General features: G+C 38.4%; 1 protein-coding gene across 1 annotated transcript in view; it reads right to left on the bottom strand.

The window, feature by feature from the left end:
• The window catches only part of TLN2 (talin 2), a 115,611-nt gene that overhangs the window by 3,641 nt on the left and 92,675 nt on the right, over positions 1-19,295 (bottom strand). The window contains exons 49-54 of the mRNA XM_059824175.1: positions 19,023-19,130; positions 15,146-15,251; positions 11,842-11,966; positions 5,595-5,720; positions 2,208-2,270; positions 1,928-2,110 (exon numbers count right to left, since the gene is read on the bottom strand). Of these exons, the coding sequence (XP_059680158.1) occupies positions 1,928-2,110; positions 2,208-2,270; positions 5,595-5,720; positions 11,842-11,966; positions 15,146-15,251; positions 19,023-19,130 (711 nt within the window). The remainder of the gene's footprint in view (positions 1-1,927; positions 2,111-2,207; positions 2,271-5,594; positions 5,721-11,841; positions 11,967-15,145; positions 15,252-19,022; positions 19,131-19,295) is intronic.

Consider the following 19,295-nt stretch of genomic DNA (forward strand, 5'->3'; position numbering starts at 1 on the left):
GCTGGAGACCCACCAGCACTAGGAGGGGAAGCCACATGGACCAGCTCTGAACCTGCCCCCCACCTCCCCCCAGTCCTGTTTGGTATTTGCAGCTTCAATCTCCCTTTCAACTTAACTTTCTTCCCACCTGAATTGATGCAAGGACAAATTATTTCAAAATGTTTGTGGGCTAGGAAAGAGAAAACTAATACACTCAAACTCCTGAACCTAACCTATTGATTAAAGCTATGTGAAAACATTTCTACTGGGGGCAAAGACAGCTGAAAAGCCTCAGTCGTTTTGACAAATCCACCAGTAAAAATATTTGGTAGACATCAACTCACCGTTTTTGCTGTGATAAAGGACATTATTTCCAAGTGCAAACTGCTTTTCCCTTCATTATTCATTTTGGGACTAATATGAAGCTTGGTAAAGTGGCAAAGTTCAATTTCAATCCGTGCTTGAGCTCATTTCCTTTTCACATTCCCTTCCAACTTTTCATGTTCGATGTCTATTTAACAATGTTTGCCTACAGTGACTGAGTACCCTGAATTTCCTGGCAGAGCTGAGAAAACACAATCTCTAGTACTTGCTTTTGTTCCTGTTTCTATTGTTTGTTCTGCATTTAAAATTCCTTCAGACCCATCTTGGCATTTGGATATTAAAGTACAGGTTGCATTACAGTCAGAACTATCTTCCAGTTACTGATAACCTCCCCCACAGATCCTTGACAAAGTCAATCTATATGAATCCACTATAAAGCACTAAAACCATCTAATCCTTAGAGGTAACATTAACATGCCATGTTTTCTATAGAAACAAACAGATTTTTCACACACTCATGCATTTATTTTTTCCTCCTAAATATTTAACCCATTTTTCTACTTTGAAAAAGATGACGACATCAGTTCCTCTTGCTCAGACAGAAACTTAGTCATATTTATTTCTGTTGGACTTGATTCTACCTATCCATACATGAGCTGTTATATTGAGTGTCCATTAGTAGCATCTGTGTAAATAAGAGAAAAAGGGGAAGTTTCACTATCACCAAAGATACTCCATGTTGATGGTATGAAAAAAGGAGCTGAAATAGTTCTTACATTCCAGGCTGAGCCTGCAGGACAGGATGTCAGAGAAGGCTGTAGCCATTTTTAAAATGAACACCCTTAAACAAAACTTCTGGCGACATTAGATTTTACCCATCAATAACACAGTGTTAATTCAGTAATAGTTCAGAGAAGCTCAAAATGAAATGGATGTGTAATGTAAAAGGGAACCAGTTTCGTGTAAAAAAGTTAAATCAGACTTTAGTTGAGATTTTAGCATCAGCTTCTGTTCTTCTTTTTGTCTGACAGTGATTCTCCATTTTAGAAAGGTTCTATCTACAATTGCTGTCTCTTGACTCCTAGAAACAAAGGAAAACTGACCACAACGCAGGCTGGCACTTAGGCAAGTACTTTGTTGAACATATGCATAATCTTGCAGAGGTCGGGAGGATACTCACGTGCAGCCACGTTAAGTATGCTTACCTGTTTGCAAGCTCACTGGGAGTCTAACTGAATGCAGAATAATTGCAGAGAAACCAACTATACCCAGTCACTATAAAAATGCACATAGTAAACATTCTCAGGTCATGTATTCCTGTGGCTTATCATGAATATGAATCTATCAATATTGCATCTAAACCAGGGCTTGGCACAGGCCAGTCAACATTTGCATCTCTCAACATCTTTTAAAAATGAAGAATAAAACAAGCAGTGAAGTGAGCTGTAGCTACTGCTGAATAATGACGAATGCACAATCACTTCATCCTTGATGAATGGAAGTGCCCCACAAGGACGAAAAACTGAATAGATCTATTCCTAAAATTTGGGGGTTGTTCACGCAGTGCTAAAACAACGTTTACATAGCACTACTATGGGTTTTCAGTAATTAAGAACACCAGTACCTGTAGCCTCCTCATGGCTTCGGAGTCATGATCAGCCTTCACTTTGCAAGCCACAAGCAACTGTGCTGTAGAAGCTGCCACTTGTTTGGCAGATGAGATGAGCTTCTCCTCACTAGCATGGCCTTGTACTGAGGCATTAGCTGCTTCACAGAGATTGCTGGTAGCAGCTGCCACCATTCGGGCCTAGGAGACAGTAAAAAAAAAAGTCACTGGGTATTCTCACAGAATATTATTTCTTCAGAGAAGGTGTTAGTTTTCCTTAAGAGAAGTAGTTACTCACAGCAGAAATAAGTCCCTGAGACCACTGTCCATCATCAGCTGCATTTGCAGGGATTGCTCCAACCTGAAAAAACAGTTCAGAGATGGCTTACAATGAAACAGAAAATACAATTGCTTTGTCTCAGATTTAGACAAACAGTAATCCATGAAAAAAGGAAACACCTGCACCTGTGACTGTGACCAGCACATACAGGAGCAGAAAATCCAGCTGAAAGTTAGTTGTCAGAGTAAGTGTGCTTCCAGCACACATCTGCCTGCTCATGTAGTATCCAACTTGCTTTGCTGCTTGAATTGCCCCATTCTTGAAATATGTGTAGAAGTCCCAGAGTAATGATTGTTGCAGCTGAGACTTTGGCCTAAGCAACAGTTGAAGCAGTAGTTCCTAATCTCCTGGCCTTTAAAATAACTTATTTCTGTCTCCACAACACATTTGGATTTACATCATTCCTGAATCTCTTCTGATTCTGGCACTATGGGAAGGTATAAAACAGAAAGTTCCACAGGGAAGCCCCCTAACTGCCTTTGTGCCTAATAATAGCATTTGAGGAAAGCAGCCCATTTTTCTGCGTGGCTCATCCACTGAGGTGTTCATGGCATCATCAGTACTGGCAACAACCAGCAGACAGTTTTCTTCCCACATCAGATGAAAGCAATGAAACAAAATTCTACAGCTGGTTGCCAGCCCCCCACCCCTAACTGCCTGAGTCTGGAAGTTTTTGGGAGAGAGGCTGGGAGATGTGAAATGTAAACATGGTCGAGACACTTGTTGTGTTTTAAAAGAAATGGAAATGGAGATTGGTGCATAATGAGGATCCCAGGGATCAGAATCAAATCCTAATGTGTAGAATCAACATAAACAGGAGATGTGTTGTCTCATAGCTGTGGTGATCCTTTTCTATAACTGAGAAATCAGTTATTTAAAAGAATACACTAGGTCCCTGAATTCTTTAGATTTCATGGTTTTCTTGCCTAATCATCCCCAGAAAACATATTTTAAGCAGACCACAGATGCAGGAGTCTAGTTAGTGGTGTCTGAATTTTGTGTGCGTGCACATGTGCATGTGTAAGTGAGTGAATAGGGGGGTGGTGTGGAAGAAGATAGATCAGATCCAACTTCCCAGACTTCATCTATACTGCAGAAATGGAAACGGTTGCCTAACATAAAATTAATTCTTTTATAACAATTCCACAGGGGAAAGTAGTTTCACTTAAAATTTTTTTAGCAAACTCTTCCACTACAATATTGCACCAATTTGCCCTCTAAGATGCTTTCACAGCCTTTATCAAGCAATGTTGGAAGTTGATTTGGGACAAGAACGTGCCTGGTTCGCACACATCCATGCAGTTGGGTAAGAATTTCCCACTGCCTCCATACCAAATAAAAAGGTCAGTGAGGAATCTAAGCCAATAGTCAGTACTGTTCAGTACTGAAGCGATGGATGTGGAGCAGACGAAACTTGTCCTTCCCGCCTACATGCCAGCCATGCTTTTCTGGGAGGAGTCCATACCACATGCCTCATGTTTCTTACGAAAGCAAAACATTTCTCCCCCCAATATCAATAACAAAATCTTCCCACCAGGCAGGTTGGAGCCATTCAGTATGGGCAAGAATTTGGTCGGTCATTTTAGAAGCCAGCTTCCTGTACTTCTGGCTGACCTGAAGATACAGGCTACCACAGCAGTCAGATGATACCCCATAGTGACAATTACCTAAGCACTAGTAATTAGTAAAGAAAGAAGAAAAGGAAAATGGGTCAGGGCTTCATTATTTCAGAAGTAACTTAATGGCTTTATTTATTCGTGAGAAGTATTGTAATGAGAGGATGTGCCACAAACAATTCTGAAGTTTGATGTTTCATTAAATTTTGATTTTGGTTCGGATTAATTTCTTCCCTTAAAGACCACAGTATTATTTGCAGATCCTCTAAGCAGGCAAGAAACTATCAGTAAAAGCCATTCGCTGCAAAAATTCCTGATCTTTCAGCAAGTTACTATAGAAGAGTATAAATAATAAAGTGATAAAGCAAAACGGCTAAATTCAGTAAAGGTGGCTGAATATGGCACTATATTTGACAGGTGTGCTTCTGTGAGAACACCAAGCTACAGCTTTCCTCCGACAGACAGATTTAAGTGGTTTTAGCAATTATCTGAACTTAGATGGAATCGGATGCAAGTGCTGTTAGCATCAATCTGAAAGACACAAATAGAAATGTGTCTGTAGGAGCAAAGAAGCCAAAACTACCTGAGGGAGATTCAGGCTTGGTATCAGGATAGAAACACATTCTGTGTTATTCTGTATAACTTCACAGAGGTGGTGGCGAGGAAAGTAAAGCGAGCTGTATGTCATAAAGAAACTAAATAAGAACAGGTCTTACCACATAAAAGCAGACTGCACAATAATCTAAGTGAAGCAGGTAAGTCAAACTTCTCATTTTTTTTGGACTGTCTCCTCAGCCAGATTTCAGTGGGTATTAATAACATCTTGTTTTATGCATTATTGAGAAGTTCCATAGCTACAGCTTGTGGTGGGTCTTTTCAAACAGTTACATCGCTATTGTTCTGAAACTAGTGCTCTGTGCTCCTGCTGGAACTAAAAGCACAAGCTCCCCAGAAATCCTAGCTAAAGTAGACAGCATAGCGCTTTTGTGACAGGATCCATGACACAGTCTGCTCAGAATAAAAAATTAGGTGAAATTGGAAACTATAACTATACAACAACAATGATCCTATAACAAATTGTTTTCACAGGCAACATATCTATTTGATTTTAAGTTTCAAAGTATATTAACTGGGAAAAAAAAACAGTGATGGATATGAAATTAATTACAAAGACCTCAATCCTGACCAGACCAAAAGGACGACACATGTTATAAGCATTCTTTCTGTTGGTCCCAACAATAATTACAAGCATGTCCACTTAAATGTACTGAATTTGCAGGCATGCCTGTCCCCCCATTAAATGAGACAACAAAACATTGAGGGCACAATTAGTGAGGCCCTTTGCTATTCTGGTCCAGAGTGGTATTGTATACTGTGACATTTGTTATTGGATCCCCAAGCTGTCTTGTGGGACTGTACGTTACTAGCTTGAATCACAGATCTTCATGAAATGAAAAAAACCCCACAAACACAAAAACTCTGCAGAACTGAGACATCTGAAGAGCCAAACACTTGATTACGCTTGCGAGGTTTAAATAAACATAATTGTGGTTTTTATAAACAGAACCAGGCCTGGGCCATGTATTGTGATGAGCAATGAGAAGATTTACATTTTCATTAGTCACTCCCGAGCTCCTTTCCTACTGTTTTAGCAGAGAACAGTTACGGGACTAGATTAAATCTTGATGCTTTCCCCCCGCTGTGGTTGCTACTTGTCCTGTTTACCCACCTTTCCCTGTGCCACCAGTTCTCTCTGGGCTGCTGAAGCTGACTTCACGAGGGCACTGGTAGCAGCTGCAATGGATTTAGCTGCTTCCAGGATCTGTTCTTCAAAATCCAGAGTCTCATCTGCTTGCTACAACCAAGAAAGAACAATAACACATTATTCATCTGAAAGCAGTTGTACTTTCAAGATTGAGGACATATACAAAGTGAGACAAGAAGATTTTGGAACACATCAGTAAATTCAGTAAGACCTACAACATCATTTTGTGCAAAGGAGTTTCACGTGGACTACAACTGGGAGTCAACATAAGTGAATTTAAATATTAAGTTGCCCTTGTGGCTGTTCACAGGTGAAATTGAGTATCACACAAGATACTTAAAGAATTGCCTTCAACTTTCTAAGACATTACCTCCACTAGGGCTACTCCAAACTACATTCAGAAAAGTGCAGGTCTGAAAAGAAATTCTTGTTTTTCCATATCAAGATTATTTTTGTAGTGCTATAATACTGGCTTCCAGGATTGCTAAACTAGGTAGAGCATTTTATAAATACTTAAAGCATTAAAAAAGAACAGTGATAAATGTATATTGTCTCATTCACCTGTACTAAGAAATGTGATGTAGATACCAAGCAAGTGTATAGATTTAACAGCTTTTGGTAAGAGCTGTCATTTCACAGAGCGCAGCATTGTGAAGCAGTCCAGTTTAGTCATCTTGGAGTTAGGAAGTTCCAAAGGTCTGTCTGGAACACTTCAGTCATCCAAACGTGTCTTTCAACAAGCATGTGCAAATAGAGAAATCAGCTGTTCCTAATGAGGTTTCTTGCTATTTAAAATGCAAATCTATTGTTCCATAAAACAACAATTTCCCTGACTTTCTAATCATGTAAACAAATACTGAAAACATTTATCCATTTAAGCATGCTCACTAGCTTCTGAACAGTTAACAAAATAGATAGAGATAAATGGTTATTGTTATTTTAAACAGAACCAGACCTGGGCCATGTACTCTCATTATTTTTTATACAAAATAAACCAACAGAATGTATTTTGTTTGTGATCAAATCACAAGCCTACCAGAATCCAATGCAGTATGACCAGCAGGGCTAGTGGATACAATACCAGAACAGACCGACTTGTGAGAGATGAGGTTTTTGAAATAGAGGTTTCTTCAGACTTATGCAACGACAGCATTCTTGTGTCAAATAACTAACTTTAGGAACACCAGCTAAGTGGGCTTTGGGTTAGAAAACTGGGCACTTCATTTGCATGTCTAAGTCCATCCATCTAAATTTAAGTCAGGTTTAGTTCTCCTGTTACTGCAATCTGATTAAATAGTAGTCAATTATAAAAAAATAAAAGATAATTATGAGTGATTACAAATCATTACAAAATGGCACATCAAGCAGTGCTCAGACCTACAGCACTTCATATAACTGCCACATAACTAAAACAAAGTCCAGGAGATGAAACCGTAGCATTCATAGACACCAGAAAAACAGAATGATCTGAAAATAAAAACTGATGTGTAGGTGAAGTTGTTTGGCACTTTAAAGTTTTTCTTATCCTCTAGGAAAAGCCACCTAATTCAAGGAAAAGTATTTGTCTTGCCTTGCTATTGGGCTAATCCCATCAACTGAAGCATATGTCTTTGTATCTAAGTGGTAATCACATTGGTCCTGAATTTATGCAACAGGCCTCAAGTCTTATTTATAAAACTCCTGCTTCAATCATAACATCACAAAACCAAAGTGACTAAATGGAATTCAGTACAGTCAGTATCAGATTTCTTTTCATTATTAAAATAGATGCAATGTTGACTTTGATTTAAATTGACTAAAGACTTAAACCGGAATATCAACAAAAGTACCACTGGATGATAGTCAATTTAACAGACTGTTACTGCACTTTTACTTTTGTCCAAGGCTCCCTGTTATTGAGAGTTTTTAAATTTTCATTTCCAACATAACAAAATACAGTATGTCTATTAGTCTTTATAAGTCAGCATTGTCAGGAATTCAAACTTAAGTGAGTGAGCATTTCAGTATCTGCTCATTTATTATAAAGGAGGTTCTTTCGTAAAGTTTAATAAATTTGTAAAAAACCAGCCATCAAAAAGAGGCTGAAGAAAAGTAGTTGTTTGAACTCAGTTCAGCATAGTGAGTGGACTAAATATTGCAATAAGGACATGTAAGCAGTCCAAGACTGAACACAGCAAAACGCCCTACAAGAGAAGTAATTCTTCTACCCATTCCCATTATTAAAGAGTGCATCCTGAACTGTCTTAAGTTCACACCCATCAACAGTACCCTCACAACATGTGTCAGTTCACAACCTTCAAGAACAAAGTTAAGAGCAATGATGTGATACATGGCAGAAAACTTCACCTTGTAAGATTTTAGTTACTTGAGAGGCCTACTTGGGTTTCTTTAGAAAACCAGATCTATGAGACAAGTGATTAGCTTCTCCTTCCTCAAGTAGCCCCCAAGGAAATCAACATCTCTTTTTCCACAAGCTTAAACTAATAAGCTGTTACTGACTATGTACAGGTATAAATGGATTGGAAAATGAAATCACCAGAACAGACAAACCAAAATTATTAGGCTAGCTACAAAGTCTGTAGCATGAAATATCCTGAAAACGTTGATTGCGCCATTAAAAAAATATAATTTGAGATGTTTTTGTACTGTATTTTAACCAGTTTTCTATAGAAACGCCATTTTTAGGGGTAGCATAAATAAAGTCAGGGTTAATAGGAGAACAAATAAGCCCCCAATCTCATTGCTAAACAGTAGAAAAAAATTACAAAAGACAAACCGTTTTATTTTGAAGCAGCTCTCATCTTCTATTTCATAAAGAGAAAACCAATATGGGTAAGTTACTGCACTGAGCCATGGAAAACACAGTAGCCATTTCAGTGAAAGTCAGTTCTTGGCACAGCTGCTGCTTACTGTCATAAGAGGCCCTACACAACTTACAAGTCCCTCCAAGAACAACTCTACTGATAAAGGAGCCCTTCGCATATGTATTTTAAATCAGATTAGATTAGGAGTCTGCAGGAAGTCTTCTAAACCTGCTTGTGAGTGAATGTACTCCTTCATATTGCCTTCTACTATGTTAAAACCCGCGGAGACAGGGCAGGACACTGTAGGAATATGTTTGATATATAGTTGGATTAAATAACAACCTAATATATCAAACATATCACACAGAGTCCTGCAGAAAAAGGCATCCAGGTTTGATTCATCTTGGGAAAAAAAAAGGACAAACTACTGAAAGCTAACAGCAGGGAACTCTTAATGACTACTAAAGACACTTGCGTTTGAAGGCATAAGCCTGCATAGAAGCATGAAGAGCATACTAGCAGAATGCACAGCAATGCTCTCTGCTGTTGCACCTCATCTACACCACCTTTTTCCTTAAAAGTGTTCTTTTTCCAGTATTAGTGAAGCATGTAGTTTTTATTAGACAAAATGTTTTTCTTCTTCAAAAAATTACTAGTTTTTGGGGATCGTTACTTTACAGCCAGTGGCATATTTGCATAACAGGAGGAATATGTGGCTGCATTGCAAGACACTTGACCCTCCAAAAATGGAAAACAAAAAAAGAGTCCACGCCCAGGAAAAACATAATTGTATTTAAAGGAAATATGACAGTCAAAACTTGCTTACTAAACAATAAAGATCTCATTGCTTCACAGATCATTCCCCACCTTGAACACTGCAATGAGACTACTGAACAGGTTTTGTGTTATGGAGAGGAGTAACAACACCTACTTAGGAGAGTCCTCAAAGTGCTTGCAAGATACAAGCTCAGAAGACAGACACATAGTAACAGGGTATCAATGGGGCAGTGGACTAGCGGACTAAGCATTTTAGGGGCACATTCACCAGCAGCCAAAAGACCAGGATTTAAAGCAAACAGAATATGCATCATACAATAAAACATGGGCAGCAGTTAGCAGGTCTGTGTCTTATTAGAGATTGTTCTCTGGGATAAGATGATTCCCAGTAGTGGAAAATGAAGACATCTCATGCTATTGGTCTCAGTCTAAGACATCAAGGGGGTATGATAGGTGCAAAAATATGAAGAGAAAACAAGGAAAAGAAGAATTAAAAAAGTCCAGAAGTATCAAAATATTAAGATAGTGGAACAAATGAGAAAAAACCCTACCTTCAGCTATTGATTTTTTCCTTTAGAGATAATAGACAAACGGGAACACACAAAGATGAAAATTTCAAGCCTAAATCAAATGACTCCCATTCTCTGCCCCAATAACAGAAGCCTACCCCAAAACAGAGAATCAGCCACCAATTAATAACAATGAAGATGATGGATTTCCTGCAGGCAGATTATTCTAAAATTACCAACTAAGGACTTCTCTGCACATTCACTTGATGATGATTACTGTTAACCAAAGCACGATATCGGTCTTGCTGGACCAGCGGTCTGTTGCATTGTAGAAGATAGCCTATGAAATGTGGGAATAGTAGCTAAGCATGAGAAAAATCAATTGTATCACCCCCCTTACCTAGTCTAGGCATTCACACTACAACACTATGTATGTTGTCAAAGACAAGCATGAGAAAGACAGAGCCTGTTCAGAGCAGGAAATTCTACTCTGGAAGGATACAAGCTACAAGTCTTCAGCAGAAAAAGTGGTGTTTGAGCCACTCTGTGATCTTCCTACTATCTTTGATGTGTATTGCAATCCATATTGTGAAAGGGGTTAAACATCTAAAAAAGGATGTAAAGGCTGTTTAAAATCCCAAATTAAACAAACATTGGATATGAATTTTAGTTTCAGAAAATGACAAATAAACAGACCAATAAATCACAGGCAGACTGGATACTCAAATTAACATGTTAAATGAGGAGCAGGTGTGAGATCTGTATTCACTGGGAAATTACAATGACCCTGGAGTGGCTTAGATGTTGGAAGGAAACTGCTCGATGGTTACTAGGCAACGCACATATGCTATTGTGCAGTGATTGTATAGAAAAGGTGATGGAGGACTCTTCCTCTCCTCAGACTCAGCCTGTGTCCTCTGCTCTGTAGAATCTCATTATAAAGGACCATTTTTCTTTATAAACAAAATGGATGTACTTGTTAAAAAATGCAGGACAAAGAGCGTTTCTTTTACATGAGCTAATTTATTCCCATCACTAAGCAGGGGGTGGGGGGGTGGGAAGTCCTCAAAGAGTGAAGCTACCAAGAACTATTTCATCTGATGTTCCTGAATGACAAAATACCACCCCGCACCAAAACCAATCATCCAACACTGAATGTTCTTGAGGCCCTGCTTTTTAGAAAGACTTCTCATTAGCTTTACTTAGAAAACAGTTTTGCACCTACAAAGCTGCATAAACAGGGAAATAGATACATAGTCCTTTCCTGAAGTCAATTGCACAGCCAAAGCATGATTTTCATTTTAGAGAGATGGGATTCTAGACAACATGGTAATTTCTTCTAAAACCTGTCTGTTATTCCACACTAGGCAAAAGGTAGCGGCTCTCTGTGATCCAGCTTTGTGAGCTATGCATACAGCCATAAGTAACAGAAGTTTCTTATATTCCCTCTGTACAACACAGGGAAATAGTTGGCTTAATTTTATTTAATATATTCAGAGACACGTTTGAAATGACCTGGCAACGTGCAACACTACTTGCTTTCATAATGAACTGTAATTTATTTTCCTTTAGGAAAATTAAATAGAAATGGTCATACCACGTATCTGTTTTGATACTGAAGCAGCTACTCTTTTAGCGTGGCATAAAATGCTATGTTTTTAATCTTAGAAAATCCTGAAGGTCTTTTGCATTCTGCTGAATTCCTTCTGGGTTGCTGCTGCTTTCTCCTGCTATACTACACACATTCAGATGAGAACAAAGGGTCTTCAAAGGAAAGCAAGTGAGAATGACTTTTCACATCAGTAAAATGTGTTTGGAAACAGAAAAGTAAATAATCAACAGTAATGATACTGTAACTCTTAAAAGCATTTCTAACATTTGGCTTTTCTTCCTTTGCTTGCTCATGGCTGGTGCTTGACTCACTCCCTGAAAAGCATCTTTTTACCCTCTTGCTTCAGGGTTAAGTCCCATCCAGTGCAGTGTCTAGTGGCACTGAGACCGATGCAAGGTTTGATTGTTTATACCACTATCATGGACAGTAACAAAGTATACACCAATATATGGGCTATATGCATCTTCTGCTTTATTAACTTCAAAGAAACAATGGGGATGGACACTCACCTTTGGCTTGGCTCTTGGTTTCAGCTGCTCTAACTTCTTTGCTGCAGCCTCAATTGATGCTGCAGCCCCTAGTAGCTCTGTCTCCGCAATGACTGTTGGGTCTTCTGGATCCACCCACTCTGTCCCTGAAATTAATGGAGACGAAGACAATAACTTCAGTGCCACTGTGAGCTGCCATTCAAACAGGGTGATTTACAATCACGCTCCAAGCGTCAAATATGGAATGCGCATCGTAGAAAGCTGATTTTAGTACCATAATGTCATAAAACCACTGTAGTTTATGCCACTGAGAGCAAAATGTAAGTCAGAGCAAAAAAAAGTATTTAGCAGGATTATTCTGTTATGAAAGTAACTTGCTTAAGAAATGTGTAAGCAAAGCAGCTTCAAAACGGGATACTGTCCATACTGGGAACAAAACTAGCTGTCACTCAACTTTCGTTTATCAGAGCTCTTACTAAGATAGTTTCTAACTTGAGCAAGTTGTAAGGTACATTGAGAAGCTTGACAGAATGGTAAAGAGGACATGTTATAGACAACAGATAATCATCCACAGCGCATTTTTCAGAGTCTCTTTTTTGGCAGTGGTTGGAGATGAAGCTAGTATTCGCTGAAGAAAGCATGCTTTTGACAATGCGTTTCTAACAGCAATGCAGAGAAGGCCAAAGCAGTTTCTGTAACATATCCAAAGGTCAACTTTTTTTTTTTGGTTGAGTTTTTGGCATTTCTCTTGGCTCAAAGAAGTTTTGTAGGTCCACAAAACGAATACTTGGGTGGAGGTGATCTCAGATTTTTGGAAGTTCTCAGTGCATTATTATTTTCAATTTCATAACATTATTCTCTGGATGACAAGATTCAGAAAGCATCCATGTTCTGGATTGAGGGAAGCAATGAAAAAGTCAAAAGGAAAAATCGGAGAGAGAAAAGGAAATCAGAAAGAAAACTTCTACATTAATAACCACTAAGGGCAAGGGGAGGAAGTGGTGTCACAAATGGAAGCAGAAAAGGATGGGAAGCAATGCACACCAGGCAAAGGAAGACTAAGTTAGAATGAAAAAACACAACTTATTGAAACTGGATCAGAAAGTTTGGGTGAACCTAATATTAAAATATCAACTAAAACATTAATAGTTATTAAGGAAGAGCAACTGAGGAGAAGGATACTGGCACTTCCTATCAGGAATGGCATAACCCATGTCCGAGTCATCAAACATCAAAGGAAATAACCTTGAATGCTTATGGATCAACATTGCACCAGCTAAGGAATGAGGCAGTTTCTGCTATGGATGGCCAAATGGCAGGAGAATACAAAATGACTGGCTCCTATTTATGATGTGCTGGGAGAAAGCTGATGTACATGGTACTGTAATCCTAGTGAGCTACGTTTCATGCTGCTAATCCCTATATAGTATGTATACACGTATTTTATATCAAACATCAAAACGTTATCAAAGACAATTTCTCAGCTCAAATGGTGTACAAGATGAAGGCATTCTATATTAAACCCTAATATTGGCTGATAAGCAGGGGAAAAAATATTTTTGATAGAGGCAGCATTTATAAACACAGTCAAAACCAAACTTGTAAAATGTAGCAGCTCCTCTTCAAAAAAAAAAAGCATTTCACAAAGGTGAAAACATTTACGTGCTAAATTCCTTAGGATACAGAATTTTATCATGTATCTAAAAATGAAAATTAGTAATTAAAATTGGGAATGGTTAAAAAACATTTTACTTTCCACAAAAAAGCTTCTACAGTGAATGAAAAAAAATCCCCTACAGGCAGTAAGTGGCAAGGAAAAAAAGTGCCTTTTTATTTTAATGAATATGAATTAAAATACAAGAAGTACTGGAAATAAATAAATGTCTCCAAAGATGAGGACAATAAAGATTTTTAAAAAGCATTTAGGGAATAGAAAAATTCTGATATTGGCTTGGCTTGCTAACAAATGAAAATGGAAATTTCAAAACATAACAAAGAATGCAGAAAAGGCTGAAGAATTCAATAAATTTATCTGAACAGGGAAAAATCATAATGTACATCACTGTTATATGAAACAGAGTAACTGTATTAAGACATACAAGAAAAAAAACCTGTAAGAAAATAATAAGGGATTCCCATATATGAAAAGTGTTTAGTCAGGATTCTTTTCCAAGGAATGTGTACAGATAAAAGCAGGAAATAACTGAGGAAAACCTGAATATCAGAAAAATTAGTATAGTGTTCTCTGGCCTAGATTAGGAAAGAATGGTTGAATAAATATGAATTTACTAGAAGCCTTGGGGGGGGCAGGCAGAATTAAAAAAAAATTATTACAATGCTTTATTCAAAATATTTTACTGTAGCATTCTATTACCTATGAGATTAGAATGCTCATATGCCTTACTGATGGCTGTGAAGATTTCTTTAGACTAAAGTTCCCAGTAAACCTGGTAGTAGATGTGCTTCAGCAGTAGTGGTCTAATATCTAATAACACCACCTTTAATATGTATTCATCTCATTTAACATGTAGAATGTTAGAACTGTCGTCCTAAGAGTTTGCATGCATCCCTGGATAAAAATTTTACTAAGGAAGTCAGTATCTGAGAAAAATACCACTCGCCTGTTATTAGAACAGTGAACTTCTGCTAAGCAATGGAATTCATTGCTTATTTGAGTGCTGAATTTATATCTGTCCACAAGTTGTTCAATTCTAAGAGTTCAGGAAATCATCCAGACCACAATTTTCTGAAGTGTCATTGTTTCATTAATATGCTTTGTCAGGGCAGGACCCAGACAGAGGACTGTAAGCACTATAGGCCTAAAATTGACATAATTGCTAGAGGCTGAGTATTAATTCAGTAAGGTGATGGTATCCCCTTTTATTTGAAGTTGGAAAGCAGCTATCATTGTAAAGCCAAGAACTTATTTTGACTGAAAAAACGTGAGTGTAAGGAAAGGAACCAGCCATCCGATTACAATTCAGCCACCAGTTCAAGAGAAGTGATACTGTATTTTGTTTTCTGCTGCTGTGGCTCTTGAGTGCTCTGCTTGATGGTTTCATCTTCAAAGGCCACATAATTTACAGATGACTTATGACCAAGCATATGAAGTGGGAGAGGTTCAAATAGACATGTTTACCAACACTGTGAACAAGTGAATACCAGCAGAGAAATTAAAATAATCAAGTGGGTGGTACTAAGACACCTAGAACATACTAGAAGGGTTTCTGTTAGTTTTTAGTTTTGTTTTAAACTACAAAAATGACAGATCATCATCTCTGGAGTAAAAAGCACACTGTACCGGTAACCAGGCTGCCCAACTCACCTTTCATTGCTTCTGCTGATTGGATGAGCTCTGTAACAGCACCAGCAACCCGCTTGGAGAAAGAGGCCAACTGATGCTTTAGTTCTGGAGTTGGTTTTTGAAGTATCTAGAGGAAAAGATAAAATGTAATAATGCATATTAGTAAGGATTCCAGAGAACGTTGGAACATTCCCAAGGCACACTAGTGAAAGATTTAGTTTATACCGCAGTCGGCTCAGAGAAAACATGAGTCCAGTGAGAGAAATACAATCGTCAATGAATCACTAGGAGCAAAGGCTTTCGCTGCAACATCTGATGCATACTAGGAAAGCGGCACTGCCTTGCATTTCTACAGGAACTCACAATATTGTCTGGAAGTTCTCAGTACTAAAACTAAGACAGAATTCTCCAAAACAGAGGCGTATGTGTGACTATGTGGGAGGAATATGCAGCTTTAGCACTCCATTCTCAGATACTGTAGTCATTATACTTACGCATCAGGCTCAGTCTTTCTAAATTGCTGGAGAGGAGCTGATTTTCTAGTATTAACAAACTGGTCACTATTTCTAAGAAAGAGTATTAGAGAGTTCTGCAAGCTAGCGCTAGTTGCCTGTTCTGGAAAAAAATCAGCAATGGTGAACAGAATGAAAATGCCAACTCTGGGCAAGACCCTTAAATAGAAGAGAAAGACAGACACCTCTGAACTGAATTTGCATCAAGTATTAAACTGTGCTTCTTCAAATGGAAAACAGTCAGACATTCAGACAGTGGCGTTGAATTCTTCACCTGAACAGGAACAACATTTGCATTTTTAATTACCATATTGTAAGGAGAAAAAAGATTAAGTTCTGGAAATTTCGTGTATACTCAGAAACTACTTCTGAGAGGACAGCGACAGGTACATAGAGATATTTAAAAGCAAAACAAGAGGTTGAGTATCAAAAGTCACATTCGGGTGTGCATTTACTTACAAAGCAGCTCTGAAAACTAAGTGCACATTGAAAATATATTTTATCTTTTTGTAAGCGTGTTTCCTGTTTGCAGTCAAATGTCTAACACCTTGCTTTGACAGAATAAAATAAACTGAGTTGTTTTCTTAACTTTGCCTGGTGAGAACTCTGCCACACAAGGAATTCTATCTCTCTGGAACTGCCATGTCAATGTATGGGTGGACTGGTCTCCTGCTTCCTAAGGATGATCTTTAGTCAACTAGTTTTCATAATAAACAGAATTACATGAATCCTCAATAGCTAAACAATCTGCAATGCTAACAAAATGCAACAACACAGTTATAACCAAGATTTATACACTGCATAATCCCTTAGTATGGCAGAAATTGAGGATTGAGCATCTCAAGGTTTATATTCCCATACAAGCTAACACGTCCAAAAATACGCGAATGTGGTCAGGACTACAGCAAAGAATGACATTTTCTGTTCCAGCAACTGTGACATTAGTGCTACCTATGATAGTGGTAGATGTTGGAATTGAACAAATGGATGCACATTTTAAAACTAGGCGGTTTACAAATTGCATTGTTTTAAAGCCAATTTAGAACTCACAGCAGATTCTCATCCCCTGCAGAGTCATGTACAGGCATGGCATAAGAACAACAACAAAAGCTTCAGACTTTACCTCAACTCAGCATGCATCAGTACTGACTGAGATGGAGCATATGAATATCTAGAAGGGCAGGTCAATTTTTAACCTTGCTAAGAATACAGCTTACAAGTTGTTTTATATGCATTTGTGCATGCCCAGCAGCTTTAATTAGTGTCTTCCTGTGCCCTACTCCTAGTTAGGTGATTAGAGGAATATTCCTTTGAGCAATCAAGTCAGTTTTGTGCCACTTGCCCAGTGCAACCTCTGCACAAGTCAATACACTGGCTTAAGAAATCTTAGATATTGCATCTCAGAACTCTTGCACTTAAATGTATCATCTTCAAAGAAATATGGCTGCTGAATAGTACTCCTTGGCATCCCTGTGTTGAGACACCCATGCAATCATCCCTAGCCTGACTACCAAGGGCATGACTGAACTTACTAACAATTGTATTAACATGAACTAATTAGAGATTTCTAATCTGAGATGATCTGCATTTCTGGAGGCTATAAATTAAATGAGATTGTAGACCTAGGGGTTCTAAACTACCAAGAGTAACAGCAATCAGGAAGCAACACAATTGCCTGATGCTGAAACCATCTTGCTATTGTTTTGTTTTATCTGAGCAAAACAAATCTGAGCTAGGATGTTAAGTTAGCAAGATTCTGTATAGAACAGCTCAGGTAACCACAGAACAAGCAAACAAATCACTTGGGTTACATGTAGACTGTGTCTCTGCCACAAGTCCCAAAAGTTAGAACTCAGGGGAAAGAGGGCAAAAGTCCCTAGGAACAAAAAGTCTGTCATTTACTTGGTTCAATGCTCCTCTGAAAGTGATCTTTTGTTCATCTACTTTCCAGATCCTGTTTACATTTATGGAGCACAGCATGGATGTATTATGTGTATATGTGACTAATTCTAGACAGACTTCAGCAGAGTCAAGATGAAGTTACCATTCCATACATCTTTTTTTCCATGCAGACATTATACTCTTCAATTGTGTTGTAATCTGGGTCAGAGTCAGTTTTCTACGGCAGCAAACATTGCGGGGGAGGGGAGGGACAGGAATTTTCTCATGGCTTTAGGGCCCTGAAGGTAAAGCAGCTTAAGGTAAGAAAGACCTATTCCGCTTTATTGGAGGAATAGGCCTTTCTTTACTTAAGCAGAGAGAGGAAAATGAGCAAAAATTGACTCAAGTCTTTCGTCTGTTCTGGCATATAGTTTGAAACAAATACTGTGACTGAGTTTGGGAGACCAAATCTGAAAAATTCACCACTTCTAAACTAAAAATGGATCATACATCTAATGCTAAATTACTTACTGCTATGCAGCTCTAGGAATTACAATAACAAGTTCAATCTTTCTTGAACTATTTTCCCTGCTAGTGGCAAGCATAACTGTGACTTTACTTCCACATTATGTGTATTTCAATGAGTTGATGTAAATGATTAGACATGCTGTATTCTCAGCAGTAAAGCTGACTTGGATTTGCTAATCTGCAGCTAGTGGCTGCAAATTTCAATTTCAGAGACTTCAATATGTCAGCTTAAAGCCACTTAAAGGAAATCTCTGAGCATCCATGAAGCTGATTGCTGATTTAAGTCACCTCCAGAAACTTCAATATCTCACAAATGTTAGTTCAAACACACATTATTGCTTCCTACAAATGTAATAGCAACAGAAGAACAATATATTATGTGATAATTATGTATGGTCAAGAAGAGCCAACTGACAGCAGGATTCATGAATTTGGATTTCAGTGGAGAAGTTTTATGCAGAGCTTTGGGGGTGTCATGCCTGGCATGAGTTGCAGAGCTCTTTGTGAGGCAGTGCTGGCCTGGGGTTTTGGGATGGCACTGAGCAGGTGCCTCTCATTTTCCTGGAATTGGGACTGCAAAAGGCATGTAAAAGTGCGTTCATAAAGATTATGAAACCTCTTTGGTCTGGGGGACAGGAGTGTGCCTAATATATCTAATGCTTATAGCGGGCCTAAAAGAATAATGAAGTGTCTTATTTTAATTTCTTTGTCAGGGACCATTTTTAGGTCAGGACCCGTACTGCCTCCAGATCTGATCCAGAATTCAGTCCCATTTAAATACTTCCAGTCTTCCTTCTGTCTCACAGTTTGAGCTGAAGTACTGAGTTTACTTCAGCTTGCTTTTCCTGAATAACAAAACTGTTCATAATCTTGTGACACACTGATAAAAATGTCTCACTAGCAGCCACTATAGAAAGAGGTCAGAGAGATTATTGTCCTTGAAGGGATGCAGTATGTGCATGCAGACGACTCCTTACCAGGAGAACATGTTCCAGGAGTTCCAGGTATCCCAGGGTACATTCTGTTCCAAAGCGCAGGGCTCTCTCTCGAACTTCTTCGCTCACATCTGGGTGATAGGATGCTTGCTGAGGAGGGAAAACAACATTAGTACAAAACTGCTCCCACAAGAGGAGGTCAACATGGAGAAGATAGGAGAAAGAGAAAGAAAGAGACTTCTCATAATGTGCAAATGACATTTCAGCTTGAGGGCCAGCTGTTTCTGTTGTAAAGGTGTAAGCAAACTGCATTCA

The sequence above is a fragment of the Gavia stellata genome, chromosome 13, assembly GCF_030936135.1.
Source record: "Gavia stellata isolate bGavSte3 chromosome 13, bGavSte3.hap2, whole genome shotgun sequence".
In the NCBI taxonomy this organism is placed as follows: domain Eukaryota; kingdom Metazoa; phylum Chordata; class Aves; order Gaviiformes; family Gaviidae; genus Gavia; species Gavia stellata.